The following is a 22763-nucleotide window of genomic DNA, read 5'->3' as shown; positions in this document are numbered from 1 at the left end:
TTAGTAGAGACGGGGTTTCATCGTGTTAGCCAGGATGGTCTTGAACTCCTGACCTCGTGATCCACCCACCTCGGCCTCCCAAAGTCCTGGGATTACAGGCGTGAGCCACCGTGCCTGGCTAGGCCTTTTTTTCTAATAGAAACATGTAAAGCTTTAAATTATCCTCAAAATACTTCTTTAGGTATATTCTGAAGGTTTTGATATTTACTATTTTCTATATAAAAATTTTTTGTCCTTGGAGACCTGTCAATTTTTTCATTATATATTTTGATGGTATGTTATTAGGTGCATATACATTTACAATTTTTCTATTACTAAGTGACTTTCTTTATCTCTACTCATGTTTCTTACCTCTTTGTGTGATATTAACATAGCTATACCAATTTCCTTTCGGTATTCATTTTCATGAAAAATATTTTCTTTTGCTGTCAACCTTTCAGTGTCCTTATGTTTTAGACATCTTTCACAAATAGCATGTGTTAAGTTTTTAAAATTTAATCTGACATCTTTTATATTTTAACTGGATCATTTGGTCCATTTGTATTTTATTTACTTATATCTTTGGGTTTAAATCTAATGTCTTATATACTTTCTGTTATTATCAATTATATGATTCTTTTCTTGCCTTCTTTTGGATTGATGGGGTATTTAAAAAATCATTTTATTGTTTTCTGTCAGCTTTAGAAATCATTCTAGATGTCATAAACTCATTTATTTATTATTCTTTTAGTGATTACCTGAGAATTGCAAGAACCTTAGAACAGTAACTCCATTTACCCATCTTAACTTCTGTACGATTTTTAGCCAAATATTTTAATAACACATATACATACATGTGTGTATAACTATATATATAAACTGAATAAAACACTTACTGTTGTTTGCTCGGTCAATATTCGTTTAGATTTACCTGTACATTTATTCTTTTCATTGCCCTTCATTCCTTTTGTTGCCTTTGAGTGATCTGGGGTCCTTTATTTTCTGTTAGAAAAATATCCTTTAGAATTTATTTTAGAATTTTGTCTGAATTTAAGTTTTTGGGGTCCTATATATATATATTTTCAGATTCAGGTCATTAATATGCAATAACATATGGTCAGTTTGATGAATGTACACAATTGTATATAACTGTGTAACCATGCTTTAAAAAAGATACAGAGCATTTCCTTCCCTCCAGATAGTTTCCTTATTCTCCTTTCCAGTCAGTTCTCCTCCTCCCCATTGCCTGACACTTATTACCATAGGTAAATTTTGCCTGTATCTGGGTTTCTTAGAGGGAGTCCCCGCTTTGCATGGTTTCTATATGCATTAATTTGGTTAGTAGGGTTTAGTTAAGTAATATCAGTTCTCTACCAACACAGTTTCAGTTACCAGAGTAATTACTGTGAGTAATCGCATTAAGTACAAACTTACTGATAGCTCTTTAATCTACAAATCCCTAAGAAAATAACAGATATAAATCATGACCAGTGACCAATCACATCACTTCTTTTAAAGTGTGTGGGTGATTGATCAGTGACATGTTAATCAGTTTATGCTTAGGTAGCAAAGTCTGTTGTTCTGTTGCCTCCTCATTTCCCAGTGATAAACGTGACATTTTATAAAATGGATAGTTGAAAGGGGGGAATTGGCCATCAAAGATGAAAATGCTACAAAGAAACCAAGAGTTATAACACTGGAAGCAAAATTTGAGTCAAGTGTAAAGGGAATTAAGGAAGAAATAGCTGTCATGGAAATGTTGACACTGCTGCCATTAAAAAGATTCTAGATATGCAGCCAGGGAAACTAATAAAGGCAACCTTATCAACATAAGTGAAGAAAGTGATTGTGACAAAAAGGATGAAGGCAGCCCAGTAGACGTGACATTGGCAAAAGCCATCACATTAAAAGAACTCTCAGAGATGTTTCATGCCATTAAAAGCATAAAGGGTAAAACACGGAAGCTGATCCAAACTTAGAAAGGTGTATAACAACTTGCCAAGACATAAAAAACATGCTTGCTCTGTATTTTGTTTTGATAAGAGGCGGCAAGCACTGTTCAAACTGCTCTTGATAAACTTTTTATAAAGAATAAAACATGTTAATTCTCAGTGTATCTAATGTTTTAATTTACAATGTACTCAATACTAGTTTTTTAAATTTTGCTATACACTTATAAATGACAGTAATAAAGTTATATTTTGACTTAAAATTTAAAAGTTTTGGAAAAATTATTTTTCTCATTGATTGTTAAAGATTACTTTGCCTGGACAGCTTGTACAGTCATTTTTTTGGTCCTGCATGGTTGTCAAAGTTGGGGCTGCCTGCATAGGTACTGATACAATATACTTTTTTTTGGCTAGGCACAGTGGCTCACACCTGTAATCCCAGCACTTTGGGAGGCTGAGGCTGGCAGATCACGAGGTCAGGAGATTGAGACCAGCCTGGCCAAAATGGTGAAACCCCGTCTCTACTAAAAATACAAAAATTTGCTGGGCGTGGTGGCGCGTGCCTGTAATCCCAGCTACTGGGGAGACTGAGGCAGGAGAATCGCTTGAACTAGGGAGTCAGAAGTTGCAGTGAGCCGAGATTGCGCCACTGTACTACAGCCTGGTGACAGAGCGAAACTCTGTCTGATCTTTTGTATTTCTGTGATGTCAGTTGTAATATCTCCCATTTCATTTCTAATTGAGCTTATTTGTATCTTCTGTCTTCTTTTCTTAGTTAAATCTCACTGAAGTATATACTTTTTTAAGTATAAAGTATATACTTTTTTGTATCTGGCTTGTTTCTTCCAATAGAATTTTTTAAAGAATCATTATCACTTATAAAAGTATTGATAGTACAATCTTTAATATTTCTAATATGAATCTTTTATTTTTTATTTTATTTTATTTGTTTAATTTCCATAGGTTTTGGGGGAACAGATGGTGTTTGGTTACATGAGTACATTCTTAAGTGATTTGTGAGATTTTGGTGCACCCATAGCCCAAGCAGTATACACTGTACCCAATTTGTAGTCTTTTATCCCTCACCCCACCTCTCATCCTTTGCCCTGAATCCCCAAAGTCCATTGTATCATTCTTATGCCTTTGCATCCTCATAGCTTAGCTCCCACTTATGAGTGAGAACATAAGATGTTTGGTTTTCCATTCCTGAGTTACTTCCCTTAGAATAATGGTCTCCAGTTCCATCCAGGTTGCTGCGAATGCCATTATTTCATTCCTTTTTATGGCTGGATTGTATTCCATGGTATATATATACTACAATTTCTTTATCCATTTATTGATTGATGGGCATTTGGGCTGGTTCCATATTTTTGAAATTGCTAATTGTGCTGCTATAAACATGTGTACAAGTATCTTTTTTGCATAATGACTTCTTTTCCTCTGGGTAGATACTCAGTAGTTGGATTGCTGGATCAAATGGTTTTACATTTAGTTCTTTAAGGAATCTCCACACTGTTTTCCATAGTGGTTGTACTAGTTTACATTCCCACCAGCAGTGCAAAAGTGGTCCCTTTCACTGCATCCCCACCAACATCTGTTGGTTTTTTATTTTTTTGATTATGGCCAATTCTTGGAGGAGTAAGGTGGTGTCACATTGTGTCTTTGATTTGCATTTCCCTGATCATTAGTGATGTTGAGCATTTTTTAATTTGTTTGTTGGCCATTTATATATCTTCTTTTGAAAATTATCTGTTCATGTCCTTAGCCCACTTTGTGACGGGATTGTTTGTTTTTTTATTGCTAATTTGTTTGAGTTCCATGTAGATTCTGGATATTAGTCCTTTGTCGGATATATGGATTGTGAAGATTTTCTCCCACTGTTTGTGTTTTCTGTTTACTCTGCTGAGTGTTTCTTTTGCTGTGCAGAAACTTTTTAGTTTAATTAAGTCCTACCTACTTATTGTTTTTGTTCCATTTGCTTTTGGGTTCTTGGTCGTAAAGTCACTGCCTAAGCCAATGTCTAGAAGGGTTTTTTCAATGTTATCTTCTATAATTTTTATGGTTTCAGGTCTTAGATTTAAGTGCTTGATCCATCTTGAGTTGATTTTTGTATAAGGTGAGAGATGACGATCCAGTTTCATTCTTCTACATGTGGCTTGCCAATTATCCCAGCACCATTTTTTGAAGAAGGTGTCCTTTCCCCTACTTCATATTTTTGTTTGCTTTGTCGAAGATCAGTTGGCTTTAAGTATTTGGCCTTATTTCTGCGTTCTTATTCTGTTGCATTCATCTAAGTGCCTACTTTTATATCAGTACCATGCTTTTTTGATAACTGTAGCTTTGTAGTATAGTTTGAAGTTGGATAATGCAGTGCCTCCAGGTTTGTTCTTTTTGCTTAGTCTTGCCTTGGCTATGTGGGCTCTTTTTTGGTTCCATATGAATTTTGGGATTGTCTTTTCTAGTTCTGTGAAGAAAGATGGTGTTATTTTGATGGGAATTGCATTGAATTTGTATATTGCTTTTGGCAGTAGGTTCATTTTCACATTTTTGATTGTACTCATCCATGAGCACGGGACATGTTTCCATTTGTTTGTGTCGTCTATGATGTCTTTCAGCAGTGTTTTGTAGTTTTCCTTGTAGAGATCTTTCACCTCCTTGGTTAGGTATATTCCCAAGTTGGTTTTTTTTTTCTTTGCAGCTATTATAAAAGGTGTTGAGTTCTTGATTTGATTTTCTGCATGATTGCTCTTGGTGTATAGCAGTGCTACTGATTTGTGTACATTGTGTATCCTGAAACTTTTCTGAATTCATTTATCAGTTCTAGGAGCTTTTTGGAGGAGTCTTTAGGATTTTCTAGGTCTACAATCGCATCATCAGCAAACAGTGACAGTTTGAATTCCTCTTTGCTGATTTGGATGCCCTTTACTTCTCTTGTCTGATTGCTCTGGCTAAGACTTCCAGTACTATGTTGAATAGAAGTGGAGAGAGTGGGCATCCTTTTCTTTTTCCAGTTCTTAGCAGGAATGTTTTCAGTGTTTCCCTGTTCAGTATTATGTTGGCTGTGGGTATGTCCGTAGATGGCTTTTATTACATTAAGGTATGTCCCTTTTATGCTGATTTTGCTGAGGGATTTAATCATAAAGGGATGCTGGATTTTGTCAGATGCCTTTTCTCCATCTATTGAGATGATCATGTGATTTTTGTTTTTTATTCTGTTTATGTGGTCTGTCACATTATTGACTTGCGTATGTTAAACCTTCCCTGCCTCCCTGGTATGAAACCCACTTGATCATGGTGGATTATCTTTTTGATATGCTGTTGGATTTGGTTAGCTAGTATTTTGTTAAGGATTTTTGCATCTATATTCATCAGATATATTGGTCTATAGTTTCATTTTTTGTTATGTCCTTTCCTGGTTTTGGTATTTAGGGTGATGCTGGCTTCATAGAATGATTTAGGGAAAATTCCCTCTTTATCTTGTAGAATAGTTTTAGTAGGATTGGTACCAATTCTTCTTTGAATGTGTGATAGAATTCAGCTGGTCCTTGACTTTTTTGTGGGCAATTTTAAATTACTATTTGAATCCCACTGTTAGTGGTCAGTTCAGGGTTTCTAATTCTTCCTGGTTTAAGCTAGGAGGGTTGTATATTTCCAGGAATTTATCCATCTCCTCTAGGTTTTCTAGTTTATGCGTGTAAAGGTGTTTGTAGTAGCCTTAAATGATGTCAGTTTTAATATCTCCCATTTCATTTCTAATTGAGCTTATTTGTATCTTCTGTCTTCTTTTCTTAGTTAAATCTCACTAATGGTCTATCAATTTTGATTATCTTTTCAAAGAACTGGCTTTTTGAATAATTTTTTTGTGTTTTTCGTTTCAATTTCATTTCATTTTGCTCTGATATTTATTATTTCTTTTCTTCTGCTGTGTTTGGGTTTGCTTTGTTCTTGTTTCTCTAGTTTCTTGAGGTGTGACCTTAGATTGTCTGTTTGTGCTCTTTCAGACTTTTTGATGTAGGCATTTAAAGCTATGAACTTTTCTTTTAGCACTGCCTTTGCTGTATCCCAAAGGTTTTGATAGGTTGTGTCACTATTATTGTTCAGTTCAAATAATTTTTAAATTTCCATCTTGATTTCATAGTTGACCCAGTGATCATTCAGGAGCAGGTTATTTAATTTCCATGTATTTGCATGGTTTTGAAGGTTCCTTTTGGAGTTGATTTCCAATTTTATTCAACTGTGGTCAGAGACAGTACTTGATATATCAAGACAGTATTTGATATAATTTAAATTTTCTTAAATTTATTGAGACTTGTTTGGTGGCCTACGATATGGTCTATCTTGAAGAACATTCCATGTGCTGATGAATAGAATGTATATTCTGTGGTTGTTGGGTGGAATATTCTGTAAATACCTGTTAAGTCCATTTGGGTATAGTCCTGTACTAGGGTATAGTTTAAATCCATTGTTTCTTTGTTGACTTTCTTTCTTGATGACCTGTCAAGTGCTGTCAGTGGAGTATTGAAGTCCCCCACTATTATTGTGCTTCTGTCTATGTCAGTTATTAGGTTTAGTAGTAATTGTTCTATATTTAAGATTGTGATACCTTCCTGTTGGACAAGGCCTTTTATCATTATATAATGTCCCTCTTTATCTTTTTCAACTGCTGTTGTTTTCAAGTTTGTTTGTCTGATATAAGAATAGCTATTCTTGCTTGCTTTTGGTGTCCATTTGCATGGAATGTCTTTTTCCACCCCTTTACCTTAAGTTTATGTGAATTCTTATGTGTTAGGTGAGTCTCTTGAAAGCAGCAGATACTTGTTCAGTGAATTATAAATTCTGTCATTCTGTATCTTTTAAGTGGAGCATTTAGGCCACTAAACATTTACATTCAATGTTTGTATTGAGATGTGACATACTATTCTATTCATTGTGCTATTTGCTGCCTGAATACCTTGGTATTTATGTATGTATGTGTGTATGTACGTATGCATGTATGTATTTACTTACTGTGTTGTTTTATAGGTCCTGTGAGATTTATGCTTTAAGGAGGTTCTGTTTGATGTATATTGAGGATTTGTTTCAAGATTTAGAGCTCGTTTTGCAGTTCTTTGTAGTGCTGGCTTGGTAGTGGTGTATTCTCTCTGCATTTGTTTGTCTGAAAAAGACTCTTTCCTTCATGTATGAAGCTTAGTTTCACTGGATACAAAATTAATGGCTGACAATTGTTTTGTTTAAGGAGGCTGAAGATAGGACAACAATTCCTTCTAGCTAGTAGGGTTTCTGCTGAGAAATTTGCTGTTAATCTGAAAGGTTTTCCTTTATAGGTTAGCTCATGCTTTTGCCTCACAGCTCTTAATATTCTTTTCTTTGTCTTGCCTTTAGATATCCTGATGACTATGTGCCTAGGTGATGATCTTTTTGTGATGAATTTCCCAGGTGTTCTTTGAGCTTCTTGTATTTGGATGTCTAGGTCTCTAGCAAGGCTAGGGAAGTTTTCCTCGATTATTCCCCCAAATACGTTTTCCATACTTTCAGATTTCTCTTCTTCCTCAGGATGCCGATTATTTTTAGGTTTGGTTGTTTAACATAATCCAAAACTTCTTGGAAGCTTTGTTCATTTTTTTAAAATTCTTTTTTCTTTGTCTTTGTTGGATTGGGTTATTTTGAAAATCTTGTCTTCAAGCTCTAAAGTTTTTTATTCTGTTTGTTCAGTTGTATTGCTGAGACTTTCCAGTGCATTTTGCATTTCTGTGTGTCCTTGATTTCCAGAAGTTGTGATTGTTTTTTATTTATACTACCTATTTCACTGAAGATTTCTTCCCTCATATCTTGTATCATTTTTTTTATTTCATTAAATTAGACTTTGCCATTTTCTGGTGCCTCCTTGATTAGCTTAATAACTGGCCTTCTGAATTCTTTTTCTGGCAAATCAGGGATTTCTTCTTGGTTTGGATCCATTGCTGGTGAGCTAGTGTGATTTTTTGAGGGTGTTAAAGAACCTTGTTTTGTCATATTACCAGAGTTGTTTTTCTTGTTCCTTCTCATTTGGGTAGGCTATGTCAGAGGGAAGATCTGGGGCTCAGGGACTGCTGTTCAGACTCTTTTGTCCCATGGGGTACTACCTTGATGTAGTACTCTCCCTCTCTTCCTAGAGGGATGTGGCTTCCTGATAGCCAAACTGTAGTGATTGTTATTTCTCTTCTGTATCTAGCCACCCAGCGGGTCTACCAGGTTCTGGGCTGGTACTGAGGGGTGTTTGTACAGAGTCCTGTGATACGAACCATCTTCTGGTCTCTCAGCCATGGATAGCAGCACCTGCTCTGGTGGAGGTGGCAGGGGAGTGAAATGGACTCCATGAGGGTCCTTGGTTGTATTATTGTTGTTTATTGCACTGGTTTTATGCTGGTTGGCCTCCTGCCAGGAGGTGGCAGTTTCAAGAGAGCATCAGCTATGATAGTATAGGGAGGATCAGGTGGTGAGTGGGGCCGCAGAACTCCCAAGAGAATATGACCTTTGTCTTCAGCTACCAGGTGGATAGAGGAAGACCCTCAGGTGGGGGCAGGGTTAGTCATGTCAGAGCTTAGATTCTCCTTGGGTGGGGCTTGCTACCACTGCTGTGGGGGATGGGAGTGTGGTTCCCAGGTCAACGGAGTTATGCTCCCAGGAGGATTATGGCTGCCTCTCCTGTGTCATGCAGGTCACTAGGGAAGTGGGGGAAAGCCAGCAATTACAGGCCTCACCCAGCTCCCATGCAACCCAAAAGGCCAATCTCACTCCCACTGTGCCCTCCCCACCAACAGCACCGAGTTTGTTTCCAGGCAGTGGGCAAGCAGGGCTGAGAACTTGCCCCAGGCTACCAGCCTCCCAGCTGAGAAAGCAAGCAGGGCTTTCAGGTTTTGTGCCACCCCTCCTGTCCACATCTGCACTTGAGCTTCACCTCTTTCCCTGAGTTCTGTCCAAGAAAGTTCACATTTGGTTGGAATTGTTACAAAATTCAGTTGGAAGTTTCCTTCTCCCTGTGGTCTTTTCCCAGTTCCTCTGGCAGCCCTCCCCAAGGACCCCTGTGAGACAGTGTCAAAGATGGCTTCCCTGGGGACTGAGAGAGCCCATAGGGCTCTTCCCGCTGCTTACTCTACTCCTGTATTTCGCTTGGCTTTCTAAAGTATCTCAGCTCCAGGTAAGGTCAAATCCTTCTCCCGTGATCCAGACCTTCAGTTTCCCCAGTGAAGTTGTGTGTTTGGGGGTGGATGATCCCCTTTTCCCACTTTCCCACTTTGGGCACTCAAATTATTTGGGCTGTCTCTCAGGTCCTGCAGGAGCAATCCTCTTCCTTCAAAGGGTCTGTGGATTCTCTCGGCTTTCCTAGTATGTTCCTGCTGTAGTTCTTGGAGCAAAAGTTCACAATGTGAGTCTCCACACACTGCTTTGTTTGAGTGAGAGCTTCAAATTAGTCCTGCCTCCTATCTGCCATTTTCCCCACCACAATCCTTTTTTAAAATTGTGAAGTAGTAGTCCATAGTATAGATAAACCACATGCTTTTATTAATACTTTGTTGATAGCTATTTGGATTAGTCACCCACTTTTAGCTGTAATTCATGAGTAAGACTGCTGTAAAATTTTTGCATATGCCTTTTTATGGGCATATGTTTTTATTCTCTTCAATAAATAAGAGTGGAATTATTGGGTTACATGGTAAGCATGCATTTAATTTCATAAGGAATGATCAGTTTTCCACGTGATTGTGTGATTTTACAGTCCCAGTAACAATTTATAATGCAGCCCTTTTAAATCAGGCCTCTCCGAGAGAATGAGATTTGAGTTCTAATTTGCTAAGATACCTATTGTATAGGTATAGTAGTCCCCTCTTATCGAGGGGGGATATGTTCCAAGACCCTCAGTGAATGCCTGAAACCACAGATATTAATACTGAACCCTATATGTACTATGTGTTTTTTCCTAAATATACATACCTATGATAATGTTTAATTTATAAATTAGGTGCAGTAAGAGATTAACAACAATAACTAATAATAAAATAGGGCAATTATAACCACATATTGTAAAAGTCATGTGAATGTGGTCTCTCTGTTTTCAGTTGACTGTGGGTAACTGAAACCACAGAAAGAGAAACCACAGATAAGAGGGGACTACTACACCGAATTCATCTCTCTTAGATTCATAGGAATCTAGAATTGTACTAGCTTTGGGCTATCCTTGAGAGAATTGAGAAAATAGTCACTGAATTAATTTTATCTAGTTCTTTCTCCCACAGAACCCCATGTGAGAAAGGTTTAAGAGTTTAATTTGTTCCATCCATATCCTTAGCAACATTTAGTGTTTTCAGTCTCTAATTTTAGCCATTTTACTGGATGTGAAGAGGTATAATTGTGTGGTTTTAATCTGTATTTTCTTGATTCCTAATGATGTTGAGTGCCTGTTTGTGTGCCATTTATATATCTTCTTTTGTTAAGTGTCTGTTCAATTCTATTGCTCGTTTTTTTGCTTGGTGGTTTTTATTGTTTATTTGTAGGCATTATTGTAGCTAGAAGCCATTTATCTGAAATGTATGATTTTTTTAAACTAGTCTGTGGCTTGTTTTTTGCTTGTAATTGCTTTGTTTTTGATGAACAAAAAATTTTAGTATTTCTTTTCCTAGAGACACTGTCTTATTCCGTCACTCAGGCTGGACAGCAGTGGTACGATCACAGCTCACTGTAGCCTCAAACTCCTAGGCTCCAGTGATTCTACTGCCTCAGCCTCCTAGGTAGCTGGGACTAAAGGTATGCGCTACCATGCCTGGCCAATTTAAAAAAAAAAAAAAAAATTATTTTTTGTTGAGACGGCGTTTTACTTTTGTTGCCCAGGCTGGAGTGCAATGGTGCCATCTCGGCTTACTGCAACCTCTGCCGCCCGGGTTCAAACGATTCTCCTGCCTCAGCCTCCCAAGTAGCTGGGATTACAGGCATGCACCACTATGCCCGGCTAATTTTGTATTTTTAATAGTGATGGGGTTTCTCCACGTTGGTCAGGCTGGTTTCGAACTCCTGACCTCAGGTGATCTGCCTGCCTCGACCTCCCAAAGTGCCGGGATTACAGGTGTTAGCTACCGTGCCTGGCCTAAAAAAAACTTTTTTTTTTTTTTTGAGACAGAGTCTTGCATTGTCGCCCAGGCTGGAGTGCAGTGGCATGATCTTGGCTCACTGCAAGCTCTGCCTCCCGGGTTCACGCCATTCTCCTGCCTCAGCCTCCCGAGTAGCTGGGACTACAGTTGCCCGCCACCACACCCGGCTAATTTTGTGTATTTTTAGTAGAGACGGGGTTTCACCGTGTTAGCCAAGATGGTCTCAATCTCCTGACCTTGTGATTCGCCCTCCTCGGCCTCCCAAAGTGCTGGGATTACAGGCATGAGCCACTGCGCCCGGCCCCCAAATTTTTTTTTTTAGACGCAGGGTCTTGCTTGCTATGTTGTCCAGGGTGGTCTTGAACATGTAGCCTCAGTTTTTTGGTAGATTTTATAGGATTTCCTATGTAGATTATCATGTCACCTGTGAATAAAGAGTTTTGCTTCTTTTCTAATCTTAATGCCTTGTGTTTCTTTTTCTTTCCTTATTTACTTGGTAGAACCTCTGGTACAGTGTTCAACAGAAGAATGAGAATGGTCATCCTTGTTTTGTTCCTGGTTTTGGAAGGAAAGCGATTCAGCCTTTCATCTTTGTAATGTCAGCAATAAGCTTTTCATAAATGCCTATTATGAGATTGGAAAAGGTGTCTTCTCTTTGTAATTTGCTGAGTGTTCTCATTAAGAATGGATATTGGATTTTGTCAAATGCTTATTCTGCATCTGTTGATATGATCATAATTTTTTCTCTATCAGTCTGTTAATATGATGAGTTATTATTGATTAACTTTTAATTTTCAAATTGTAAACCCACCTGGCATGCCTGGGTAAACCCCACTTGGTCATAGTAGATTCTGATTTGGTTGGATTTGATTACCAGGATTGGTTAAAACTTATACATGTGTATGCTTTCTCCAAAAGCATTGTGATTTTACATTTTATGGTTAGGTTTTTTGTGTATGATGTCATGTAGTGGTCAGAGTTCTTTTTTTTCCACAAAAGAATACAATTGTGTTTTTTGGCTTGTTTTTGTTCATTTTATTTTACTTTTCAACTTTTAAGTTGAGGGGTACATGTATAGGTTTGTTATGTAGGTAAACCCCTGTCATGGGTGTTTGTTGTACAGAATATTTCATCACTCAGGGCAATGCAGTTGTTTTAGCACCAGTTGTTTCCTTTCCCCATTGGATTGCTTTGGTGTATTTATTGAAAATCGATTGACCATATATTTGTGGTCTATTTCTGTGCTCTGTATTCTGCTTTATTAGTCTGTTGATCCGTATACTAATGCCATACCATCTTGAATACTGTAGTAAGTCTCCAAGTCAGCTTTGGTAAGTCTTCTACATTTATTTCTTGTTTTCTATTTGTTTATCCTTCTACTGAAATTTCTTCAATTTGTTGTCAGTGTGCCAATTCATTTATCAAGTGTATCCATTCTACTATTTACACCATGTATTTTTTTAACTTCATCTACTACATTTCTCATAACTGTTATTTGTACCTTTTTTCCTTGTCTTTTTTCATATTGATAATATCTAGCAGTGTCTTTTCTTTAGTTTTTTAAATTTTTCTAGAACCTCCAAAAAAACTTTTTTTTTTTTTTTTTTTTTTTTTTTAAAGACAGGATCGCCCTCTGTTGCCCAGGCTGGAGTATAGTGGCACAATCACAGCTCACTGCAGCCTTGATCTTTCAGGCACAAGTGATTCTCTAGCCTCAGCCTCCCAAGTAGCTGGGACCACAGACATGTGCCGCCGTGCCTGACTAATTTTTAAAAACTTTTTTATAGAGATGGGGTCTTCCTGTGTTGCCCAGGCTGGTCTTGATCTCCCAGCCTCAAGTGATCCTCCCACATTGGCCTCCCAAAGTACTAGGACTACAGGCATGAGCCATCATGCCTGGCTTCTCCTTTCTTTTAAATTTTTTTGGGCTAATTAATTTTTTGGATGCATTTTTTAAATTAATTAATTAATTAGAGACAGAGTCTCACTCTGTCACCCAGGCTGGAGTGCAGTGATGCGATCTCAGCTCACTGCAACCTCCGCCTCCTGGATTCAAGCAATTCTCCTGCCTCAGCCTCCTGAGTAGCTAGGATTGCAGGCGCATGCCACTGTGCCCGGCTAATTTTTGTATTTTTAGTAGAGACAGGATTTCACCATGTTCAGGCTGTTCTCAAACTCCTGACCTCGTGATCTACCCGCCTTGGCCTCCCAAAGTGCTGGGATTACAGACATGAGCCACCGCTCCTGGCCTGGATGCGTTTATTCTAATATACCAGCTTCTGCTTGATTTTGTAATCAGTGTGTTTTGTTTTGTTTCATTTTTAAATGACTGACCTTCTCAAATGTCTTATAATTTTGGCCCTGGAACACATTTTCCCATGGAGATATAAGTTATTGTGTAAAACAATGCTTTTGGGTGGCTAACAATGTCAGCCTCTTTGAATTCATGGTATGGGGGGATGGGAGAGATGCTGATGCCATAAAACCACTATCACTTTCTGCCTCGTATACACCTGCTTTGTCAGTTTTTCACCCTTTGCTCCTCTAGATGAAGAGACATCAGGAGGCTCTATTAGTCTATTCTTGTGTTGCTATAAAGAAATACCTGAGTGTGGGTCATTTTAAAAGAAAAGAGATTTATTTTAGCTCATGGTTCTGCAGGCTGTACAGGAAGCATGGTGCTGGCATTTGCTTTTGGTGAGGGCCCGAGACAGCTTACCATCTTGGTGGAAAGCAAAGGGGGAGCCAGTGCATCACCTGACAAGGGCGGGAGCAAGAGAAAAGGGGAGGTCCCAGATTTCTTTGAACAGCCAGATCTCATGTGAACTAACTAGCGAGATCTCACTTATCACCAAGGGGATAGTGTTAAACCGTTCATGGGGGACCTGCCCCCGTGATCCAGTCATCTCTCCCCAGGCCCCACTTCCAACATTGGAAATCACATTTCAACATGAGATTTGGAGGGGACAGACATCCAAACCATATCAGATGCATTCCTTAACAGCCTCGGCTGCATATTGGAATCAAATGAGGAGCTTTAAAAACAATAGTGATGTTGATTCTCATTCCCAGAGATTTTAATTTAATTGGCATAATTGTGCAGCCTAACTCTAGGACTTTTTTTTGTTTTGCTGCTTTAAAATAATTTCATAATTTGTAGGAAGTTACAAAAATATACAGAGAAGTTGATGTGTACCCATCACCCACTTTCCCACAGTGATTACATTTTATATCACTATAGTACAATATCAAAGCCAGAAAATTGACATTGGTACAACGTGTGTGCATAGTTCTGTCATTTTATCACATATGTAGTTTCATGTAACTACTACCACATTCAAGACACGGAAAGTCTATTACTGCAAAAATATCCCTCATGCTACTCCTTTACAGTCACATCTCCTCTTCCCCCACCACGATCCCTAATATCTGACACTAATCTGTTTTCCAACTCTGTAATTTTGTCATTTCAAGAATGTTATAGAAATAGAGTCATACAGACATGATTTTCAAGATTCACTTGAAAACTCAGAATAATGCCATTGAGATCCAGCCAAGTATTAAATTTTGCTACTTTTTAATATTGCTGAGTAACATTCCATAGTATGAATGTACCATAATTTGTTCAGCTATTCACCTGGTGAGAGACATTTTGATTTTTTCCAGGTTTTGGCTGTTAAAAATAAGGTAGACCATATGCATTTAATATTAATTATTTGTAGGGCTCAATTCTCCATGTTATTTTTTGGGGGTGTTTTTCGTTTGTTTCTTTCCTCTGTTTCTCATGTCTCTGTTTTTGTTTTCCTGCCTTTTCATGGATTGACATTTTTTAGAATCCCATTTTTGATATCTGTAGTGTTTTTGAGTGTCTATAGATTTTTCAGTGGTTGCTCTGTGAATTGTACTTAGTTATCACGATCCACTGGTGTCACATTTTATCAGTTTGAATAAAGTATAGAAATCTTGCCTCCTTTTAAGTCCTTTTATCCTCCCCCATTTATAATTGTCTTAATAGATACAGGTTAATACCTCTTTAGTCTTGGATTTCATCTTTTATTAGGTATTATTTTGTTGAATATTGTCTTTATTCTTCCCTACTGGGATTTTGATTTGGTAAATATTGGACCTTCTTATTCTGTCTTTTATGTCTGTTAACCTCTATTTTGTATTTTTTCATTGTTTTATTTGTGCTCTAATATAGGACCTCTGATCTGTTTTTTTTCCCCAGTTTACCAGTTATCTCTTTCGCAGTGTCTATTCTCTATTTTCAACTTGTCCACTGAGTTTTGTAATCTTTAAAATTTTGATGTTAGTTTAATTTTGTGAAGTTCTATTTGGTTCTTTTCCAAATTTGTTGATTATTTTTTCTTTATATATCCTATTATTTTATGTGTTTGTATTTAAACACATGTATTTCTAAGTTTCTATTTGATAGTGCTGTAGTCTGAAGTTCTTAGGGATCTAATTTAGTTTGTGTGTCTTTTGACTCCCACTAAGGTTGGATTGTTTCTTGATGTATTTTTAAATTTTGAATTATAAGATCATTTTCCATAGGCCTTTGTCTGGGGTTAGTTCTGTGCTTGGGTTGAGAGCATGCCTCCAGAGTTTTGCGAGGGGTTCCTGATTATATGACCAATCGGGAACCAAATTTTATTTTGATGTCTTAGATTGAGATTACGACTCTTTGTTGTGTTATACCCAAGTGAGTTAGAGAAAACGCCACACTTTGAGATGAATTAAGAGTCCTTTATTAAGCCGGCAGCCAAAGAGACGGCTAATGCTCAAAATTCTCTCAGCCTCGAGGAAGGGGCTTGATTAACTTTTATACCTTAGTTTAGGAAGGGGAGGGGAGCTCAAATGCAATAATTCTACAGAAGTAAAAACATGCAAGAATCAAAAAAACAAATGGTTACAGAGAGATTAACGATTTAAAAGGCAAATGGTTACAAAAAAAGCAACGGAACCAAGTGCGGGGCTCTAAATCCTTTATTAAGAGTTAGATATGGATGCTATGCCGGACGCAGTCTCAAGGCTTTATGTTATCTTTTTGAGCAAAATCCTGGGAACTTCATACATTGTTTGTTCCAGTACCTTATCAGTTAATTGGGCTCCTTTGAAATGCTGAAGATCTGCTTACACAGGTTAACTCCTTGAGGAAGGGGGTTGGGTAAGGAGCCCTTAATGTCTTGTAAGTCAAGGGGCCAAATGGAGTTTGTCCGGCTTTCCCAGCTAAGGGAGAGTCTTATTTATATGGGAAACAAAGCTAGGTAGTTAAGGAGACAAAAAGGGAAAATTTAAAAATAGAGTTAGTAAAAAACAAGGTTAGGCATTACAGTTGTTATTATTTTCCTGAGCCTAGCAGCAATTGACAAGGTGTTTTTCTCTAGTCTGACCTTCTCACTAATGGTATATCTCTCCATATTTACGTGGGACACCTTAGTTCTATTTCCTGTGTTGCAGACATCTCTATGGCCTCATCTTGTTATCTGAACTAAAACATAAAACCCTAGGCTATTGAGACAGACAAACCCCAACCGTAGCTAACATAATAGTTCCTAATCTGATTGCTCTGATTTGACATTAGGGGACCTAAGGAAGGTATTATTACCAAAATGCTAGTAGTAGCTTATGTTAGAGTGGTGGATTGAAGATCCCTTCTTACCCTTTATTTTTTAAACTTCCTGGTTTTATAATGAAAATATTCAAACTGTATAAAAATATTAAGAGGAAATAAATATATTAGTGTCCTTAAAAGTTTTTAGATTTAAACACACTACAAGATGACAAAACAAAAATTTCAGAATTAGTTTTATTATTAAAATATTTGCAGACTTTTGTATGAAAACACAGAAAAAGATCTTTCTGATACTCAGCGACACCTTGCTAAGAAAAAATATGAGTTACAGCTTACTCAGGAGAAAATTATGTGCTTGGATGAAAAAATTGGTGAGTTTTTTTCTCTTAATATTACTTTTAGTTTTTCTTAAGTTTGGTAGCAAAGATATGTTTTCTTCTCTTCAGTATAACATAGAAAAACTTGGAAACAAGCCCTTAACTAAGTTTATGAATAAAAAATAGTAGAAAAATTCATTTTTCTTTGACAGCAAAATTTTTTAGATTTAGCACCATAAGTACTTAGTGATAAGTTAAAATTTATCAATGTAGTAATAGCTAAACTCAGCAGCAACAGTTGGTAAACTTATGATGATAACTTAAATTTGAATTTTTTGTACAATATAAATTTGAATATTGTAGCTTGTCCATAGCTGCTGTAATGAAACAGTAACTATATATTACTTTTGGTGGAAAGTGTACATATGTTTAGTTATGTCTAGCGAGAACTCACTTATCACCAAGAGGATAGTGTTAGTTATGTCTATGATATTACTGGGGTTTATAGAGAAAGTTACTTTTTTAAAGTTTCTTATTTATGTTTCTTGTTAGTGATCAGTATGAAAATATGGTCAGAACTTAATCTTACAGGGTAAAATTTTGGTCAGGGCTATAAAAGAGCCTATTTTAAAGCAGAAGACATATTGTTAACACTTGCTATTATATAGTTCAAGAATGTCTGGTATAACCAACTAGGTAGGTGGAGATACTATTTATCAAACCAGGAAATATTAAAAGAGAAATATAAAAGATAATGTTGAAGGAGAACTCATATTTGGGTATTTTAAGTCCCAATAAAGATCTAAGGTAAGCAGCTGAATATTTAAGTTTGTGTCTCAGAAGAGAAAGATACATATTTGGGACACATTAGCATATAAATGATATTTTAAAACCATGAAATTACCTAGGGAAATATAGAGAATGAGGAGAAGAGGATCCAGGACTGAGTAAGAAGAAGTCAAAGAAGTAGGAAGAAGACCCAGAAGTGAGTGTTATTTTGGAAGACCAGAAAGCAAAGTGTTTTTAAAAGGGGAGGGTATGATCAATTGTCAGACACTTTTGAGAAGTGAAATAAGTGAGGCTAAAGAAAAATATTGATTGGATTTGGCACATTGGAAGATTTGGTAACACCAAAAAAAAGTTTGAATGGAGTGTTGGATGTAGAAGATAGAGTGGGTTGAGGAATAAATGGGAAGTGAAGTCAGGACAGAAAAGAATAGAAGTCTCTCGAGAAGTTTGGCTATTAAAGGGTAGCAAGAAAATAGGGTAATAGTTTGAGTGGGCTGTTAGGTTGATAATTTTTTTAAGCTAGGAGATACTAGAGCTATTTTAGAGATGTATTGATTGTTTGATTGCCAGTGGGAATGAACTCAGATATCAGGACACACAGAACATGTGGGTTGTCTTAAAGGCAATACTGCCTGCAAAAAGAGACATGGTGTATTCTCCAGTACTATATAGATCAAGCTTTTGGCATATGACAATATGGTATTATCTCCCTTTGCACTGCTCCTGGATGGCCCTCACAGGTATTAACCTAGTAGGGATTAACCTAGAAGTCTGTCTAACAGAGCTTCCCTTGCAGAGCTCTAGACCAGTGGTTCTCAAACTTTCATCTGTGTCAGAATCACCTTGAGAGCTAATAAAGATCATTGGAGCCAGCCTCCTTGAAGTAGGCTAGAACCAGAGCTTTTGTGTCTCTAACAGTTTCTGTAGGTAAATCTAATACTTAGAGTAGGTAAACTACTCTAGATGAGTGGTTCTCAGTCCTCATTATACATTAGAATCACTGGGGAAAGAAGGAGTTTTTAAAACATAAATTTCTGTGCCCTCCCCCAGAATTTCTGATTCAGTAGGTCTGGAGTGGAGGCCTAAGAATGTACGTTTCCCAGGTGATGCTGATGGTGCTGGTTGAGAAACCACAATTTGAAAACTATTTTCCTGTACCAAATTGACATTGGCTTGCAAGAGTTCTCACAAATTGAATCATACTTCCTGGGATGATTTTTTTTCCTAGGAATTTTTATAACACTACTTTAGAAATACCAGAATATTAGAAGACATTTTACTTTAAAGATGACTTAATTGAATATTTTATTAAGATTTGTTACTTACCAACTTTATATACAACAGTGATTCTAGGCTAGAGGGAGGGGAGGAGAAACTACAGGAGAGAAATGCCACAGATTGTTTTGATATTCCACTTACTTCATCCACCCACTCTCTCTTTTCCCATCATACATTAAGTCTACTTTGAGAGCTTGCAATGTAGAGCTTTCCTTCACTATTCTAATTCATTGTTATTGTGCTTTTGTGTTTATGCATCATTTAGAGTTTTGTAATTCACTGTAGTTTTTAACCAAAAAAAATTTTTTAATTTGGGATATAGTACTCGTTAGTAATTGGATATAATATACATTAGAAGTAAGGAGAACTTCAAAAAGTACAATAATCTGCTTGAAATAGAAAAAAGATTTTATTTTGATTAAAACAACACTTTTATGATTGCATATATAGATAATTTTACAAGGCAAAATATTGCACAGCGAGAAGAAATCAGCATCCTTGGTGGAACCCTCAATGATCTGGCTAAAGAAAAGGAATGCCTGCAAGCATGTTTGGATAAAAAATCTGAGAATATTGCATCCCTTGGAGAGAGTTTGGCAATGAAAGTATGTTCTGAGAACTGTGGTTTATAAGAAACGTTTAAATGAAATGTTAAAATGTTAAACTATGGTTTAAAAGAACTAGAATCTGAATAAAATATTCGAATTTTCTCAAATTTTTTTCTAGAAGTTGGAACTTCAAAATCTGACTTTGAAATATTTTAAGATAGTCTTAGGAAGTGTGTGTACAAATCTAGTAGCTAATATTTTAAGTTGATTTTTCTATCATGAATTAGTAATTAATATCAACTGACAAGAACTAATTCAGATATCAAAATATAAAGCATGACAATAAAGTAGTGAGACTGATTTCATCTTAAAAGCATATTTTCAGGTAGTTACCCTTTGTAATTGTGTTTAGAACTAGGAGCACTTTTCTTTCTTTTTTTTTTTTTTTTTTTTTTTCAGACCGGAGTCTTGCTCCCTTGCCCAGGCTGGAGTGCAGTGGCGCGATCTCGGCTTACTGCAAGCTCCGCCTCCCGGGTTCAAGCAATTCTTCTGCCTCAGCCTCCCGAGTAGCTGGGACTACAGGTGCCCGCCACCACGCCTGGCTAATTTTTTGTATTTTTAGTAGAGGCAGGGTTCCACCATGTTAGCCAGGATGGTCTCAATCTCCTGACCTCGTGATCCGCCCACCTCAGCCTCCCAAAGTGCTGGGATTACAGGCGTGAGCCACTGCACCCTGCCCTAGGAGCACATTTTTACATCATCCTCAGGCTTTGAGAATAGATCATATAGGGCTGGTGAGTAAAGCTGGATGATAACCTCCATCCCACATTTTTGTTGTTGAAAAAAGATGTTGCCGGCCGCGTGCAGGCTGGGCGCGGTGGCTCACGCCTGTAATCCCAGCACTTTGGGAGGCCGAGGAGGGCGGATCATGAGGTCAAGAGTTTGAGACCAGCCTGGCCAACATAGTGAAACCCCCGTCTCTACTAAAAATACAAAAAATTAGCCGGGCGTGGTGGCGGGCGCCTGTAATCACAGCTCCTCAGGAGGCTGAGTCAGGAGAATCGCTTGAACCCCGGAGGCGGAGCTTGCAGTGAGCCGAGATTGGGCCATTGCACTCCAGCCTGGGCGACAGTGCGAGACTCTGTCTCAAAAATAAATAAATAAAATACATAAAAGGTGTTGCCAACAAGGCAGAGATACTGATATTATTTTCTAGCTTATAAACTGATTCTGAAAGCAATTCCTAAGCTGTTTTCACAAATATCTTAAGCAAAAGCAGCATCATTGGAATAAGGGCTTTATTAGTTTACTTTATTAGTAAGGTAACTAATTCATTAATTTATGTTTCCATCCATCCATTCATTCTTTCAACAAACATTTGTTGACATGTACCAGGTGTTATGTTAGAAACTGAGGGTGAGGTGGGGGCATGGTAGCACACGCCTGTAGTCCCAGCTACTTGGGAGGCTGAGGCAGGAGTATCACCTGAGCCTGGGAGGTGGAGGTTGCAGTGAGCCTAGTTTGTGCCATCCTACTGCAGCCTGCATGACAGAGCAAGACTCTGTCTCAAAAAAAAAAAAAAAAAAAAAAAAAAAAAAAAAAAAAAAAGGTGAATGGTCTGCCTTCTCAAAGCTTCTAGTGTAATAGAGAGATAAAGATACTGTTATGATAGAATGTATTAAGTGCCATAATGACATATGCACAATGTGTTGTTGGAATTGGGTAAAAACACACCTGATTCAGCCTGGGAATTGGGTTAAGGGAGGAGGAAGGTCTGAAAAAATCTTCCATTAAGTGATGGTGCCTGGACTACCCTGAAAAATGACTAGATAGTAGTCAGGAGAATATTTGAATGACTAGATAGTAGTCATTGAATGACTAGGTAGTAGTCAGGAGAATGACTAGATAGTAGTCAGGGAAAGAAGACAATGAGAAAGGGTGATCCAGACAGGTTGAACAGCTTAAGTGAGAGTCCAGTGGCTTTCATGAGAGAATTTCATGAGACTTCCTGATAGTTTAGCATGGCCAGAGGACAGGTTGTAGAGAGATAGATATGGGAGGGCAAAGAAAAGATGGGATAGGCATACAGTCCCTTCTCTGCTGTGATGCTCATTGCAACCTTACAGTGTGTGTATGTGTGTGTGTGTATATATATATAACCTATCTCTTCATATATCTATATCTCTATGGGATATAGATATATCTCTGTGGGATATAGATATAGATATATGAAGAGATGGATAGTTAAGCAAAAAAATCATAAAAGTACATGTATGTTGAATGTGAGATCTATCATCATGGATATAGAGGGTCACTGAAATAATGATAATGAAATGTTACAATTAGGTCTTTATTTTATAACATATTCTGGCATTTGTAAATTCATATAAAAGATGGATTATAGGGAAATGAGAGTAGTGACGGGGACATTAGTTAAGAAAACAGTGTTAAGAGCTATATTAGAATAGTAGGAGTATCAGTGAGAGAAATAGGTCTCTTAAGGAAGTAAAATTGACAAGGTGTGGTTTCTGGCTTAAGAATCACATGGATAGTTCCTATGTATGAAGGAAGAAACAGGAACTAGAACAGGCTTAGAAAGGAAAGTTATTGACATGTTGAGCTTGAATTGTCTTTGGGATACGTAGGTGAAATATTGAAATATTCAAAGGCTCTTGGACTTTTAGGTTTGAAGGAAAATTTAATTAAAGTTAATAGATTTGGGAATCATGAACATAATTGAAGTCATCAAAGGGCATGAGATGGTAAATACTTGTGGAGAAGGCTGACTCACTGTTTTGAAATTTTAGGTTTTTTAGGTGGAATTTTGCTTCTCATTATATTCAAAACATTTTTGAATATTTAAGCATGATTTCCTTTCAAAACACTAACATTTAGAAGCAAAATTCTTCACATCTTTCAAAGTCTCATTTTCTTGTGCTGTATCTAATATTTCACATTTCTTCATTCTGCGAACTGTACCAATGTTATATTTCCTTTACAAGCAATGTTGAGTTACAAGTCTCCTTCAAAATCAAGAACTTTGTATAAGATTTTATGAAAGTAAACACATCCATCCTCTGTACGGAAAATAACTTGTAAGGTACTGTTAGGCAATCAAAAGAGGAAATGTTCTCTACAATAATACCTCAGAGCTGAACTAACAAAGGCTACTCGGTGAAAACTAATACTGTTCATATAGAGATAAC

General features: G+C 37.2%; 1 protein-coding gene across 15 annotated transcripts in view; it reads left to right on the top strand.

Moving 5' to 3' along the window:
* The window catches only part of TSGA10 (testis specific 10), a 169502-nt gene that overhangs the window by 55987 nt on the left and 90752 nt on the right, over nucleotides 1-22763 (top strand). For 14 of the 15 annotated variants that reach the window (XM_063649195.1, XM_063649199.1, XM_063649197.1 and 11 more), the window contains 2 exons: nucleotides 16881-16996; nucleotides 19460-19614. The exons of the other annotated variant lie outside the window; for it this stretch is intronic. In XM_063649195.1, coding sequence (XP_063505265.1) covers nucleotides 16881-16996; nucleotides 19460-19614 — 271 coding nt within the window. The remainder of the gene's footprint in view (nucleotides 1-16880; nucleotides 16997-19459; nucleotides 19615-22763) is intronic. 15 annotated transcript variants of the gene reach the window in all.

Source organism: Pongo pygmaeus, chromosome 12 (genome assembly GCF_028885625.2).
Source record: "Pongo pygmaeus isolate AG05252 chromosome 12, NHGRI_mPonPyg2-v2.0_pri, whole genome shotgun sequence".
Classification (NCBI taxonomy): Eukaryota; Metazoa; Chordata; class Mammalia; order Primates; family Hominidae; genus Pongo; species Pongo pygmaeus.
This window is presented reverse-complemented; position numbering and strand designations above follow the sequence as displayed.